Source organism: Octodon degus, unplaced genomic scaffold (genome assembly GCF_000260255.1).
Source record: "Octodon degus isolate 3935 unplaced genomic scaffold, OctDeg1.0 scaffold00027, whole genome shotgun sequence".
Classification (NCBI taxonomy): Eukaryota; Metazoa; Chordata; class Mammalia; order Rodentia; family Octodontidae; genus Octodon; species Octodon degus.
Genome location: NW_004524603.1, coordinates 4,687,285 through 4,704,321, shown reverse-complemented (window position 1 = coordinate 4,704,321; position 17,037 = coordinate 4,687,285). Strand labels below are relative to the sequence as shown.

Below are 17,037 nucleotides of genomic sequence, written 5' to 3'. Positions count from 1 at the left end.
CTCTCTCTCTCTCTCTCTCTCTCTCTCTCTCTCTCTCTCTCTCTCTCTCTCTCAAATAAATAAAAAAATAAACAGTCCATTGATATTCTTCTTCATACAGAAGTAACTTGCTACAAATGAGCTTCTCATAAACTCACATTTACAAAGCATAGTAAATATTTTAAAAAAGGCTTACCCCAGGTAACATGACAGCTCCAATTCCACTTTTTAGTTTGGACCTGCCTCTGCCACCTCGTCCTGATAGCCCTGCACCTCGAGGTCTTCGCTTTCCCGGAAATCCGGAACCACGGCCCTATGGAACAGATAAGGGCAGTCTGCATTCTATAAAAGCCCAGCAGAATTTTTAATCCAAATGCCAACAAAGTAAAACATTTTATTAAACGTTAAAACAAATATATACTATTTTATTCTGATTAGATGATATACATCATATCAAACTTATTACTTGTACCTTTTAAGTATGCACTTTACAACTTAAAATATAAATATCTAATGTTTTATTCTATTACTACTGTTCGCTCGTTTGCAGTCCCATAGACTGAACCCAGGACCTTGCACTTGCCGGCACTGCTTACACCACTGAGCGAGCTCCCCAGCCCTGGGATGTGTCTAACCTCCGCATCAGACAACGCGTCCAGTCCTGGGGATGCTCCTCAGCAGCAGCCTCGACACTGTCTCTCTAACTCATACTCCTGCGATCTAGACGACTGAAACTGCCCCATCCAGCCTAGCTACTTCAGTGTACAACCAACTGCATTCAAAACAAGGAAGAATGCTTACTAAGTAGTCTTTCAGGGATTATTGTAATAGAATACATTCACTGAATACTTACTATGTACTGATTTAAGCACTTGTTACTCTCAGGAAGCCCATAAAATACATATATATACTGTTTTATTATCCCCATTTTAGAGATAAATGTACTGAGGAATAAAAAGTTTAAGTAGCTTGACCATGATCATTAAGTTCACAAGTCTGACTTCTAACTCTGCTTTTTAACTTCTATTCTGTGCTGTTACACTGCATCAAAATTCATTTTTGCTAGTATAAAGGAATGAGGAGGCTTGTTCTTAAAATTAAATGATTTCAACTATCATTTAACAGCAGCTTTATAAACTGAAAATTCCTGCCTTAGTCTACCACAGTATTTAGAGAAAAAATTGCATACTGTAAGCAAAATGACAAAAATATAAAATGCCTCTTTTGAATACCCTGGATAATCAATTCCTGAAACAGAATTTATGTGACTTTTTAATAATATCATGAAGAAACATTGAACTTCTGCCTTTTTAAGATGTCAGTACAAACATCTTCTGAGTTTTTCTCTTCTTTTCTTTACATTCAGACTTGCATTGTTATGCTGAGGGCAGCCAGGACATGTACACAAATAAGTCCATTATATGCTTATAATCTTTGAATAATCAGAAATATAGGTGCTACCCCAAACAAAGTTAAGATCTCATCTCTCTAAAGCCAATGATCAGAGTTTACTAAGTGAACTTATCTCCTCTTACCAGAATAGTTTCTAGGTAAAAATATCTGTTGCAGCACTGTGCTCAGTAAGAAGAACCAAAAGGAAGGGGCACCCTTGCATCCTGCTCTCATTTAGTCAGTACATCCCATTCAAGTTTTCAAAAGACCTCTCTTCTCCTCTCACCCTGATCTCCTTCAGGTTCTTTGAGAGGTCTGTTGTTAGCTTCAAGGAATAGGTTGTTCTGTTTTGCTGCTTTTTACATAGGAAAAAAGGTTTTTTTGAAGTTAATTATAGGGGTGGGGAGATGGCTTAGTAGAATAAGCACTTGCCTGGCAAGCGCAAGGGTCTGAGTTCAAATCCCCATTTTCACAAAATAATAATAATAATAATAATAATAATAATAATAATAATAGAGTATATTTGGGCCGGGGAGATGGCTCAATGGAATAAGTGCTTCCCTGGCAAGCACAAGGGCCTCAGTTCAATCCCCGGTTCCATCAAGAAAATAAAAAATAAAATAAAAATAAAATAAAGTTAATTATAATTCAGCCTAGAATAATCTGACAATGTGCCCTCACATGCGAAGACACAGATATAATTAAGTGAAAATGGGTGGTATTTGCTATAAAATTGTAAAATTAGTCATCCTTTACACTGTTAAAGTGTACATTATTCTGAAATAGTAAAACATTTACAGCCTTACTCCACAATTAAATTAAATATGGAACATAAAGAAAAATATTTTCTCTTGTAAATAAAAGTATTCTAACTTTTGAGATGAATACATCTTTTTCAAATTAATTTTTCCCTTCAAAATGTATCAGTCTACTTCTAAAACTAAAAGAATCATCCAATGACAAAGAAAAATCTCTACAACTGAGAAGCTTAACACGCACAGTAAAATATGCTGCGATGCTGATACTCTTCTATTAACAATTTTTCTTTTTCCAAGCAAAAACATTCTGTAACATGAACAAGCAAGTCTCCAATTACCTTTCAGCCTACAGAACAAGGATTTTCTCCTCATAGGAATATTGGTTTATAAACATAACAAACAAATAAGCCATAAAAGCAGGTATTAAATTTTATACTTGTAAAACTACAATTTAACATCCTCCCAGTCAAGATCTCTAAAGCATGTTATTTCTTTATAGTAAAATTTTCCCATTAAAAAGTGGCTCAGGAAACTGAATCTACAACAGTTTACTTCTTAACATTCAACAGGACAAAATAAACCAGAAAGAAATGATACATGAAGGTAAATGCAATTTTATTTACCACTTTGATGCTCCAAATGGCACTGCCAGGAAGCTGCCTGGGTTTAAAAATTTCCCGACCTTCTGAAATGTCTGGGGACCAGGAAGGTGGGCTCACTGTATTATGGGTACTCCAAGCCCCCTAGGATATGGCAGGTGAGAAAATAGATGTATAAAACTCAGCAACATAAAAGGTAAAAGCCAGCAACTAAGGAATTTTAGAACAGCAAAAACAAATGCAAATGTATGGAAATTTAGGACAAATTGCTTCAAGAAAGGAAAAATAAACTTATTACAGTGACTTTATATTTAAAGGTTTGCAGTTATGACTTACATTAAATGTTTATTCTGGTTGAAACATTATGACAATAAGGCAAATTAAAAATCACGGTTTACATGGCATCAATGTTGACTCGTGAACCATAATTATAGAACCAAAAAAGTAAAACTCAGTCATAATCTAAGAAGTAACCCTAGACTAAATTATGTGGTATTATTTTCTTCTAACAAGTATAACTGCACTGAAAAGAAGAAATAGATAACCTTATATTGTAGTATTATAAACAACTGAACCAGGAGAAAAAAAAACAATAAATGCAGACACTTTATATTGTAGAAATTGTGTAACCTGAAAATACCTTCACGATTTCTGTACTTAACTACTCTGCTCCCTGTGAACATTAGTTGTGAGTCTTGGTTTTGATCTCTTTTTAGGAGAATAAATATTTTATGGTGATTATATCCAAGAGGTTAATTTGAAAAGAAATAGTAAAGCAAATTGTCCTAAATTTTCAAATTAAAATACCTTAGTACCTAATAGTATATAAGTACCTAATAAAGGATATGGGAAATTATATCTTGTTAAAACTAAGGAATTTCCCTTCCAAATAACTACTGCAATCAGAAATAATCTAAACTAACCTGATGGAGATGCTAAATAGCACAAAGAAAAAATTTCTTTCATGAAGGTAAGATTTTTAAAGAAAAAATGAATGTCAGACAACAAAGATCTACTCCACAGTATGTAATTCAATGACACATGCTAATATTTTACCAAGTAAATTACCAAAACATACGACAGAGTGTACAGTACTTACCAGATTTCTAGAGCATCATCAAACTACAAAGAATCTCATTACTTAAAAATGCCATCAAGAGCCTAACCAGAAATAAAACCTTCAACACCACAGGAGACAGTTAATGAAACAAGAGTACATATCTTAAACAAACAGCATGGGGGCTTGCGGTCAGTTCAGCTGTTTCAGGGCCTACTGCAGCAAACACAGTCAGGCTCAGGAAACCCAGGTTGGATTCTGGCTCCCCATGTCTTACCAGACCCGCTCTTAAGGGCAGCCTGGGCCAAGCTTTATTTTTTTATTTTTTATTTATTTACTTTTTAAAATGTATTTTGAATTTTTTTCCATAATTTTATTGATAAACAGCAATGAGAGAGTTTCAAACCAAATTGGTAGGACAGTTTCAATAATTAACACATTGCATACATTCCTCCCAGTGGTTAATTGCTGTACAAGATGTGGACATGATATACTATCTACAAACACCATTAGAACAAAGCACTCTATTCATTAAGAGAATGTAACTATATATCTATCCTAACCACTTTGAATACACAGAAACAAAATGGACATTCATCTGTATCCCCTTTTTTTGTTAAGTTCCGTTATTTGAATATTATAGGTGTGTAAACTCAGCAAAATAATCTAAAAGAGTTCAGTAGTCCATAATAGTGTTGGGTCTTCCGCTTCACTGGCAATGTACTCAGACAAAGGTCTGCTCTCTAGAATTTATAAAGAAATAAAAAACACTAGGGCCCCAAAATTTAAAGACCCAATCCAGAAATGGGCATCGGAGATGAACACACACTTCTCAGAGGAAGAAATTAAAGAAGCGAATATATGAAAAAATGCTCCACATCACTAGCCATCTGTGAAATGCAAATTAAAACCACATTGAGATATCATCTCACCCCAGAAAGAATGGCTATCATAAAGAAATCACCCAACAACAAATGTTGGAGAGGCTGGGGGGAAAAAGGAACCCTTCTCCACTGCTGGTGGGAATGTAGACTGGTGCAACCGTTATGGAAATCAGTATAGAGACTCTTTAGAACACTTGGACTGGAAATCCCATTTAAACCAGCTATTCCTCTACTGGGAATTTTCCCAGAGGATATGAAAACATCATATCATAGTGATATATGTGTGTCTATGTTTATAGCAGCACAATTTGTGATAGCCAAATCTTGGAAACAACCAAGATACCCATCACCTGAGGAATGGTTGAAAAAGATGTGGTATTTTTACACAATGGAGTATTATTCAGCTATTAAGAATGATAAACTCAGAGCCAACCTTTAAAGAAAAAACAAATCCTTCTTAAACCAACACCACAAGGAAGAGACCACTTTTAGTCCAAGAACTTTGGTGACCTCTATGTTACCAAGAGACCTTTTCCTGTGCTCCTTTCACCCAAACTCTCAACAGCTGACACACAGCTCTGACAGGGTTGGTGACAGCACACCTGTGGATTTGTCAGTGACTCTGGTGCTGACCTTCCACCAGAGGCCCTGGAGTCCCCACGGCTGAAGCCAGTTCCTAAATATTAATTACCTATGTCATCATCTTGAAAACTTTCGTCTCCCATAGTCACACTGCTAGGTTTAACCTGTTTTAACATCTCTAAGTTGGTGTGAGTTTCACTTTCCCTTCTTAGTGCTTCCATCTTTATAGATGAAGAATGTTTGGGCGCCACTTCAGCAATAATTAGAAATCATTTGGTTGCTATGGAGAATTTATATAAAAAAGCTTAGATAATTACATCATGAATTTTAATAAGTATATTATCATAAAACACTGGGAGATTATGTGCAATTTTATAGGAACTGAGGGAAAGTTATGATTATACAAATATTCTGACAAAGAAAAAGTTACCTAATACATTCTTTAGATCTTAAAATTGAAATAGTGTTAACTAATTACCAAAGATTAGTTCTAAATTATATCCTTCAAATTTCAACTTTGACCAACTTATACGACCGAGGCAGTGAGCTGCTGCTGTAACACATGTGCTCTCCGCCTGAAAAATGCCACCCTGTAATCACCTGCCACTGGACCTCAAGCATGGTGAGAAGAACCCATGCACTTCTTGTTCTTTGTTGTTCTTTTTTTCTTCACAAAGCATCAAAAAGTGAACTTATTTAACCATAATCAGCTAATAATACAGCGAGTGGGTGAATAATTCATGCTACAGCATGCTGAATGAATTGGAAAAAAAAAAAGTTGGTCAGAAGGAGGCAGAGGAACTTTGTCTTGTAAGAATCAGAACAGAGGGCTCCATACTCATCTAGCATCTGGTCAGTGTTGTATCTGTGATTAGAAATGTACAGGACAGAACTCCAGGGATCTTCTGGATTCTCCATTTAAGGTCCTGGTCAACTGTGGCCACAATGTTACACTTGTGCTGAGTTACTCTCTGCACATACTTGGCGCTTTATGTGCGCAAGGTTAATTGTTCAAACCGTGGAACCTTGGCAATGCTTAGGGCCACTTGATACTTCAGTCCCAATTTCTCAATTTCGGCCATTACAAAATCAGCTATACAGGGATACACTTGGCATACAGACACTCCATCATTGATAGTACCAAGTCCAATTTGGCTTTGATGGAAAAGTTGATAAAGTTGGTATCAACCAGGATATGAGAAGGTGGGCCCACCTGTGTGTTATGATGGAAGAATAAGCAGAAAGGATGTTGGGGGACTTCTCTTTCCTTTGGAGCACTAGGATCTGTCTTTTCTTTCCTTTTAGGTTTTAATCTATCCTTTTCTTTGAGTCTCTCATCTCTGAGACTAAGCATTCGCTTCACAGTTGTACACTTTCTTGCTTCCCCATGTTCACACCACTGTCCTGTTTCTTTCGCTTCTTCTCTGCTATGCTAAGTTGCAGACAGTTCGTTGACAGGCGGTGAAATTTTTTCTCTTAAGCATCCATTATTTTTGTACATATGTATACATAAATTCACACTGATAAACTTACTAGAAAACACTGTACAATGTTATAAAATATGCAGTGTAGAGCTGGCATTGCTACTTTTAAGCTATCTATGAATGCACTTAAAAGCTAAAGAATTTAAGAGAGCTAAATAGACCTAACCATTTATCAAATCCTGTGGACATTTTTTAAAAAAATGTTGTGTCAGAGATAGCGTTAAATCCAAGGAACAATTATGTAACCACCACCGCCACCCCAATTAAAACTGTATAAAGTTAGTATTACTTTCTTTAGAGGCCAATTTCTCTAGTAAACTCATTAACCAAGTTAAGTGACACAGGCGGTGCAGGACTGCACAGGAACAAGAAGAGCAAGTGCAGGTAGGCTATGTGGGGCAATATTTATTAAAAGTCAAATCCTCTTGTTGGTTGTAAAAAAAAAAATGCCACTATTAGATCCCAAGAGCACTTTAGTTTCAAGAACAGCCAGAGAAGGTTTGGCAACTTCACATATTTATTTTTTTTCTTTCTAATATATTTAGTACAGGGTCTCACTAAGCAGATCAGACTCAGTGATCCTCCTGTTTTCAGCCTCCCAAGTGTTGGGATTACAGGCACGTGCCACCACGCCCAGTCTACATCTTCAACTTCTAAGTCAAGCCTGGGTACATAAGCTCCAAACAATCTACAGAAAAGCAAAGCTGTTATTAAATAACAAATCTAATTAAAGGCAAGTAAAAAGATTCAAAAGGTAGAATAAAAAGGAAGGTAAGTCCTAAGACAAAAGGGAAACATTAAGAATATCATTTGTCTGGGGCTGGTGAGATGGCTCAGTGGTCTAAAGCACCTACTTAGAACAAGTTTAGCAAAGCGCAGGGACTGCGGTTCAATCCCCAGCACCACATGCCAGCCAGCCCCGCCCCCTGGTGGGCTGAGCTGCCCCCCCCCCCACACACACACACAAATAAATAAATAAAATTTAAAAAAAAAAAAGAATATCATTTGTCTTCTTGGTAAATATATTCAGTCTCGTGTACCTGGGAGCTACCACAGCAAATCTCTTAATGACCTAGAGAATTATTTTTACATAAACAAGTCTTATATACAAAATTGTTTAATATTGAATAAAAAAATCAGAACTGATTGTGATTTGATAAATAGACATTGTCAGATTTAGCCTTCAGGAATTTCGGAACACAAATATGGTTTGTACTACCAAAGGTTTCCATGGCTTCAGAAGTTATCACTCACTTCTACGGGAAGTCTGGTGCTTCTGACCAGCATTTGTCTTCAGTTTGGCACTTCACACTGAAGGGGCGCGTGCGCGCACGCGCACGCGTGTGTGTGTGTCCCCTCCTGAGACAGGGTTTCACTATGGAGTTCAAGTTGGCCTTGAACTCACTTGGTATCCTGAGCTAAAGTCAAATTCCCAGTGATCCTCCTGCCTCAACCTCGAGAGGCCTGGGATTACAGGAAGGAGCCACCACACTCAGCTGAAAGAGCTATTTTTATAATATTTTAAAACTACGGCAGTTTGGAGAAATGCCTGTTGGACATCAAATGGCCTAGGGATAAATAAAATAAACACTCTCACTCAAAAGTGAGTCTCCCAGGGGGTGTCAATATCCCTCTTCTAAGGCAAAAAATGTCTCAAGAGGAAGAGTCTGACCTTTGTATTCTCTAGAAACACAATGAAGTCTGGACTGAATTTTTCCTCCTGCTTTCTCTGCTAAGTTACACTGTGGTCTCCTACGCTGCAATGCATTTCACACACCTTGTGTTTAATAGGCTATTTACCAGTGCTAAAAACTTGTGCAATCATTATGGAAATTATGGAATTTTGGAAACTTGCTGCATACTGTGTTTGCTGTGACCAGTGTTTCACACGTTCGAGCCGTGACATTATCTTCACTACTACTTTGCAGTACAAATATTAGGAAAGCTGTTTTGGGACCATTATTTCAGACTTACATAGAATAATATGCAATTAGCATATCTGCCAAAGTCTCCACTCACAGAGTATTACCTGCATTACTCTGCAATGCAAGAAGAAAATAGTGGCATTCGCTGTTTTACACGTGCTATCAATAAATTCTAACAAAAACCATGATCTCATTTTATAGACAAAGAAAGCAAAGCACAGCTCCACAAGACAACTTGCTCAGTATCTCACAAATAATGGGAGAATAAGGTTTAAATCTAAGTAATTATATTCACACTAAATTTATCAACTTTCCAAACATCAATATTAGTAAAACTGGTGTCCAGAATACAAAATTTCTAAAAAGAAAAATCACTTTGTGGGGCCGGGGAGATGGCTCAGTGGAATAAGCACTTCTCTGGCAAGTGCAAGGGCCTGAGTTCAATCCCCAGTTCTGCAAAAAAAAAATCACTTTGTAAAAAGGCACCACTGGCAGGAGTGGAGGCCTGAGCCTGTAACCCTTGCACTCCAGAGGCCAAGGAAGAGGAGTCACCAAGAGTTCAAGGCAGCCTGAACTGCACAGCAAGATCCTAAATCCAAAAGAAAAAAGGCACATTGTATATAAAACAGAATGCATACAAAAATCTCCAGTAGCAATAACCCTGCATCTTTCTTTCTAAGGATTTCACTCAAGGATTCCCTATACAGGTTTTACCCTTGAGGCAACCAAGAATAGATTACTAAAGATAGAACATTTTTAATTATATAAGGTGCGTTTCACAATCACACTAATTTTAATTAAATGTCAGACAACAGGTCCAGTTTCTTGTGGGGTTTTTTGGCAGAACTGGGGAATGAACTCAGACCCTCGCTCTTGCCAGGGAACAGGGAAGCGCTTATCCTACTGAGCCACCTCCCGGCTCCTGACAATAGGTCCAGTTTTATTATTTTTCAAACAAAATTAAACCTCAAAACAACTTCAGTATTTTTTGCTGCGAGTTTTCATATTCGCAAGCCAGAAACAATGTCCAGTACTCAAAGGGAGAAAGAGCCAGCTGTGGCAGCTACCTTAACACCAGCCACCAGAGAGGCCAAGCAAGGTGATAGGGAGGACCACAAGACAGACTAGCCTGGGCAACTCTAAAAGTAAAAACTAAAACAAGGCTGGTGGTATAACTAAGTGGGTGAGCTACATCATCCTGGGGCTTGCTTTTTTCTCACAACAATAGATTATGAGACTGACACATTATTTTAGAACATGTCAACACGATGTTGCAGTACACAATATATCATTACCATTCTATAGTTCATCATAAAATACTTAAGCTGTTAAAATGTAAGAAAACTACTTCACAGAGTAATGGGAAAGTAGTTATGATATAAGGAATGAAATACTATCTTTGGGCACTCAGGAAGCTGAGGCAGGAGGATCACCATGAGTTCAAGTCTTTCCTGGACTACATGGCAAGACTTCTGTCTCAAAAAAAAAAAAGAAGATGATGATTATCTTTGGAAATCTACAGTGAAGAAAACTGTAAGAAAGTCTCAATATATATGCCTTCAAATCTATGGAAATTCTTAAGCTTTATGTATATACAATAGTAACAAGAAGGATGAAAAAGTAAAAAAAAAAATATATATATATATATAATAACTATACATTTGACAACATTTTTGAAATATTTACTAAAAGTCATAAGCTCCATTAAATGAAAATTTAAAAAACCAACATGGAAGTAATAAATATATAAGTCTCAAATAGATCAGTCGTGAAGTATTATCTTTCATAAAAGGTAATATAAGAGCCAGCCAAAATAGCTCAGTGATTAAAGCGCCTGCAAGCAGATGCAGGGGCTCAGGGTTCGATCCCCGGGGCCTGCTGCCCTGGCTGCACCCCCAGGGTGCACTGAGACGTTGATTGAGAATGGGCAAAGTGGCACATGCCTGTAATCCCAGCACTTGGGAGGCTGAAAGCAAGAGGATCACTATGAGTCTGATCTAATAGTGAGAGCCTGAATACCCTGTAGACCCTTCCCTAAAAAACAGGAAAAATAAGTAAATAAAAGGCAATATAAGGGGCTTGTGGGTTAGCTCAGTTGTTTAAGCGCTTGCTTGGGCAAACCCAGTCAGACCCAGGGGACTGCAGTTCCATCCCCAGATCCACATGCCTTACCAAACCAAACCCACCCTAACAGCAGTCTGAGCCAGGAAAGAAAAAAAAAAAAAAATCCAAAAGGCAATACAAAGAGTTAGAACACAAGATGACTTAGGTTACTATTATCTCAGAATAGCCAAATTAAAATGGATAAATACAACTGTAAAACAAGAAAAAATAGAATGAAAACAAATATAAATATGATTTGGTATGATGGATTGAATTTTCTATCCTTTCTACTTTTTAAAAGTATTTCTAGGGGCTGGAGAGATGGCTCAGTGGTCTAAAGCACCTACTTAGAACAAGCTTGGCAAGGCATCAGGGACTGCGGTTCAATCCCCCAGCACCACATGCCAGCCAGCCCCGCCCCCTGGTGGGCTGAGCTGGCCACACACACACACACACACCACACTCTCTCTCTCTCTCTCTCTCTCAAATAAAAATAAAAAAAAAATTAAAAAAAATAAAAGTATTTCTAGTGGTTTATGTTTAATATTTTAAAAATCAGTAATTCAACCCAAAAAAGCACATTTTCTAACTCAGCACTCCAACTGCAGGGAGGGTTCATGGAGCATCATCAGAGACCGATTTAATTGGTGTAGGACAGGCCTATTACAATGGTGTTTTCAAAGCATGGGTTCAGCTTCATCTTACAGCAGCCAGCATGAGCCTCAACTGCTCTTCCTGAGTCATCCTGATTGGCTGTCCAAGCATGTTTCCCAGCATACCCTAAATAAACAAACCCAGCCAAACGGCTCTGTGAATTTCATTACCAATAACTTGATACTCCTCATGTCACCAACACCTGGAATGTGGCGTACACCTCTGATACTGGCTTGAGAGGAAACAAGATTGAAGTCACTTCTGTCCTGCCCACATTGTTAATGTTAGGGATCTGCTTGGTCTTACTGCACCCAGAACCACACTTCTTTCAGCAGAACAAAAGCTCCTTACAGGATGGCAGTATGTGGAAGGGTCAATAACTAATGTTCTAAACCTCAGTCTCAAAATAAATGTAGCTACAAAAACTACTGAAAAATATAGAAATCAGGCCGGGCAGATGGCTCAGTAGAATAAGTGCTTCCTTGGCAAGTGCAAGGGTCTGAGTTCAATCCCAGGTTCCGCAAAAAAAGAAAAAAAAAGAAATCTTCAAAAATGCGAAGTTCATAAATGCATGAAAAGATGAAAAAGGGTCAGCGAGATAGCAAAGATGTCTATGCAACTGCTTAGGCAAGCGCTGCGACTGGGGTTCAATCCAAGCACCACACGCTATGAAGGCCTTGCCCTCAGGCATGCTAAGCCAGCCACTGAGTCCAGGTATGATGGTGCACACCTGTAATCTCAGCACTGGGGAGGATCACTATGAGTCCAAGTTGCATAGTGAGATCCTAAACCAGAAAGAGAGAGAAGAGAGAGAAGAGAGAGAGAGAGATATGGAGGGAGGGATGGAGGGAGGGAGGGAAGAAGGGAGGGAGGAAGAGAGAAAGGGAGAAAGGGAAAAAAGAAAAGAACAAATTACAACTGGTTTATTAAGGCAAATATATGAGAAAGTGTTCCATTTGTTGCCTATTATTACTCCGACCAATTTCCTTATCCTAAGGATTATATCTAAATCTTTAGATCTAAATTAGATCCCCCTTTGAGAACTTCTACATTACAAATGGGAAACAAAACAAAAAATAAGAATCACATTCTACATACATTTTAAAATACTGGTCATTATTTCTATAGTCAGTCTGATTCTGAAGTACATATTTGTGATATATCTGAAATATCTCAGCAGGAAATAAGCACTATTTCTTGTTAAATGGTGTCTAAAATTTTACATATAAAAGGTAGAACATAATACATTAGTTAATAACCTTCTAGTAAGAGAAAAATAATCCTTTTTGCTCTGCCATTTAATAATGGACTTTCATTATCGAAGATACAGGTTTTTTATCCTGTCATCTTAGATTCAACAAACTCTCTAAATTTTGTTACATATACAGGCTGTATACTGACTGAATTAATACATACTGAACAATTTAGAGTGATTTATACTAAACCGTTTTGTAAGCAACGGAAAAAAAGAATATTTCTACTTCATGCCTTAAAAAAGTTAAAAGTGCCAAGCTTACCAGTCTTAAATTTGTTTTTTAATTTTACCAAGAACTCTGCAACTCGCATTTGCATATTTTCAAACACTCCTGCCTGGCACTATCCAGTAAGAAGCCACTGCTCAGTACTATCACTGTTCGTCCAAGGGGAGAGTATAAAGCATTGCAGATTTCAAATTACGAGGTCATGCAAAGTGCAGCATCTCATTTTCATGTTCATTAAACACTAAAGTAATATTCTGAATGTATTGTTTAAATAAAATATATTAAAATTTATTTCAGCTGGTTTTCTTCCCCCATTTTTTTTTTTTTTTTTTTTTTTTTTTGGATACAAGGTCTCGCAACGCAGATTCATAGTGGTCCTGCCTCAGGCTTCCCAGCGCTGGAATTACATGCACGTACCACCATGCCCAGTTTTGGGGCCAGCACAGGGTGCCTAGGGTTCTGGGGCCGGCACAGCATGCAGTACCAGGGATAAAGCTCAGGACCTTATGCTTGCCAGGCAGACATGTAAAGTGCCAAGCTGTCTCCCCAGCCCTACCTGCTTCTGTATGACTACAAAAAATGTGTAAATTACATATGAGACTTGCATTAACTTCACATTGTACTGTACTGGTTACCTCTCTGCTAATTTACATCTCCTTTTACTTATTACATCAAAGCTTTTAATCTTTCAGACTTTGTTTCTAATTAAATTATTCAATTAGTTCTGAAGCTGAGAAAGGCTCATATACTAGAAAATCATTAAGACAAATATCTAACCAAGCTTAGTGCTGCATGTCATCATCCTGGAATCCCAGAACTCTCAGAGGCTAAATTTGGATAGCAAGTTCAGAGCCAACCTGACAACTTAAGGACTTAGACCTTGTCTCAAAAACAAGAAATAAAGGGCTCAGGATGTAATTAATGTAGCTTGGAGCAAAGACCCTGGGTTCAAACCCTAGTACTATAAAAAATAGTCAGAAAGAATGAATGCATGAATAAATATCTAGTTACTCTGGGACAGGAGTTCATAAACCAAGTTCACAGTTCTTTAGGTGGTATTATTACCATGATAGCTACAACTAAAGAATCGATGACATTCAAAAGAAAAAATACAGGGCCGGGGAGATGGCTCAGTAGAATAAGTGCTTCCCTGGCAAGTGCAAGGGCCTGAGTTCAATCCCTGGCTCCACAAAAAAAAAAAAAAAAAAAAAAAAAAAAAAAGACAGGAAGCATTTAAAAGAAAAAATACAGAAATGTCATAGTATTAACAATCAAAAAGACAGCCCAAAGCCAAGTTTTCCATCACAATCACAGTTGTGAAAATCTATCTCATTTTTTACTCAATTCCTAATGCTAATAATTTGTAAGTGAATCAATGAATTAAACCAGAAATGTAACACCAAATTACCTGTGTCACAAAATAATGGACTTTAATGACTCTGATGTGTACACACTTCTGCTATGTGCAGAGTATGATGGCCCCCGCGCTTCAGGAATGAGCCATCTTCACTTCACACTCTGCACAACAAACAACAGCATAGTAACAAGTTCTGAAATACCCAGTACTTCAGTATAGCTTGATTGTCTATACAACAAAACCAAAAATGGAAGACCAAAAGGACAAAGGAAGAAAAACATGGCCTACAAATTAGGATTTAGCAGCAAATGACTAAAGATTAGTAAGAGAGTGCCAGCTAGTAACAGACTATTAGCAGAAGAACAGCAAATATAAGGGTGTGGCTTACAACATGAGGCAGGAAGGGAAAAATACACATATACAAATACGAGCAGTACTCTGGAATAAAAGACAACCAAAGAAAATAGTCAAACCTAGGGATTTTAGAACATTTGCACAGTGTGTCAAAAAAAAGTTGGACAAATCCTAATGTGTTAAATCTAGGGGACCTGCTGGTTAGCTCAGTTGTTTAAGCACCTGCTCATGCAAATTCAGTCAGGCGCAGGATACGCAGTTCGATCCCCACCTCCACCTGCATTAACAGACCCGCCCTTAAGGCAGCCTGAGACAACTGCCTTAAAAAAAAAAAACCCTCTAATTTCTCTGTTGTAACAAGCCTCCAAAAAGGAACAATATCAATAAAACTAAAAAGTTGATGCAGTATCTTTTAAAAGCACACATAAATATATTTTGGTTTCCTGAATGTTTTTATCATAAAGAAATAGCCAGACTCCATGTAACACTTTGCCTTTGATGGAAATTACCTTTACACAGTAAAAAATATATCTGGAATTTTTAGAGATTAAATTTCACATTAATATAAAAGTTGGATCTTGGAGATTCTGGTGAGCCCTGACCTGGGGACCCTAGCACAGAGGTACAGTGGCTGTGCTGGTGCCCAATCCAACCATCTGAGAATTTAAAGAGGACGCCAGGGAGCCTCAGCATCCTGGTGAATCCAACCCAAGCCCACCACCTGCACAGAAGCTCTGCCGAGTGCTGGCCAGTTGTGCACACCAGCAGTGAAAGCTTTGGGGAGTTCTACCCTGCCTCCTCACTGTGGCAAGAACCTTACTGACCCATGTTCCACAGCTCTCCCACTACTGCTGAGCAGGGTAACCATTGAGAGTTTCAAAAACGCCACAACAGGGCCAGCCAAATAGCTCAGTGGATTAAAGGGGGTTCGATCACCAGGCCTGCCATGCTGGCCCTGCCCCTGAGGCACACTGAGACTGGGCGTGGTAGCGCACACTTGTAATCCCAGCACTTGGGAAGCTGTAAAAAGGCGGATCACTGAGCCTGATCTAGCAGTGAGACCCTGAACACCCTGTAGACCCTTCCCTAAAGTACAAAAAAAAAAAAAAAAAGGCCAACACACAGGAGCAAAAGGCAATCTCAATCCTCCACTTCAACCAGAACAAGTCCAAGACATGAGGACATAGAAGAATGTGGAAGTCACACCCTGAAATTTCTTTTTTGTTGTTTTAATTGTGATTATTTTTGTTGCTGTTGTTGTTGATACAGGTCCTGCTTCCCAGATCAGGCTCATAGGGACCCTCCCATCTGAGCCTCCCCAGTGCTGGGATTCCAGGTGTGCGCCACCAGCACTGCACACCTGGGGCTTCAGGGCCAGCACATGTGGTACCTCTCGCCAGCCCCACATCTGAAATTTCTAAAATGATAGCAACTTAAGCAAAGAAACAAGTCCATCAAGCTATAGTAGAAATATGAACAGAAAGCATCTCTCAGGTCCAAAAAAAGAAAAAGAAAAAGAATCATGAAAGAATTGCTCAGCACAGCTAATGAAGACATAAATTTTTAAAAATAGAGGAAAACAAAAATGATAGAAGCACTAAACAAACAATACAGGCAAGAATTAGAATGCATGAAACAGATTCAAACAGATATCCAGCAAATTAAGAATTCCACTGAAAGCTGGCAAAACCACTTGAATGAAACTAAAGAAAGACTTTCAGACTTCAAAGACAGCAGTGCAGCTAATGAACACAAAAGCTCTCTGAAGACTAACAAGAAACCAGGAAATAACAATTCAGCAGCTACAAGAGGATACAAAGAAAAACAACAGAAGAATGACAGGTGCCAAGAGAACAAGAGTCAGCATAAAGGATATAAAAGATCTTTTTAAAACTAGCTTCCTAACTTGGGAATTAATGTATCAAGATTAATTTATTATTCTTTAAGAAATCAGGCTGTATTTGCCCAGAGCAATTTAAAACCAGACTAAAAACTTCAAATTCCCCTGATGACTAAATACATCTCCAATGTTTGCCATCTTGCCATTTTAACAAACACTTCAGTAAGTACCAATTGTGTGGAACAATGAGTGATTATCAGCTGCTATATCACTGAGCCAGATAATCTCACTTCAATCACATTTATTTTTTTTTAATTTATTTAATTTATTTATTTGGGGGGGCAGTTCAGCCCACCCACCAGGGGGCGGGGCTGGCTGGCATGTGGTGCTGGGGGATTGAACCATGGTCCCTCTGCTTTGCTAAGCTTGTTCTAAGTAGTGCTTTAGACCACTGAGCCATCTCACCAGCCCCTTCAATCACATTTAAAAAGCCACCCCTTGGGGCCAGGGAGATGGCTCAGTGGAATAAGCGCTTCCCTGGCAAGCCCAAGGGTCTGAGTTCAATCCCCAGTTCCGCCAAAAAAAAAA

General features: G+C 38.2%; 1 protein-coding gene across 3 annotated transcripts in view; it reads right to left on the bottom strand.

The window, feature by feature from the left end:
* The window catches only part of Kmt2c (lysine methyltransferase 2C), a 300,385-nt gene that overhangs the window by 83,855 nt on the left and 199,493 nt on the right, over positions 1–17,037 (bottom strand). For all 3 annotated transcript variants that reach the window (XM_023712856.1, XM_023712855.1, XM_023712854.1), the window contains exons 15-16: positions 2,753–2,872; positions 176–292 (exon numbers count right to left, since the gene is read on the bottom strand). In XM_023712856.1, coding sequence (XP_023568624.1) covers positions 176–292; positions 2,753–2,872 — 237 coding nt within the window. The remainder of the gene's footprint in view (positions 1–175; positions 293–2,752; positions 2,873–17,037) is intronic.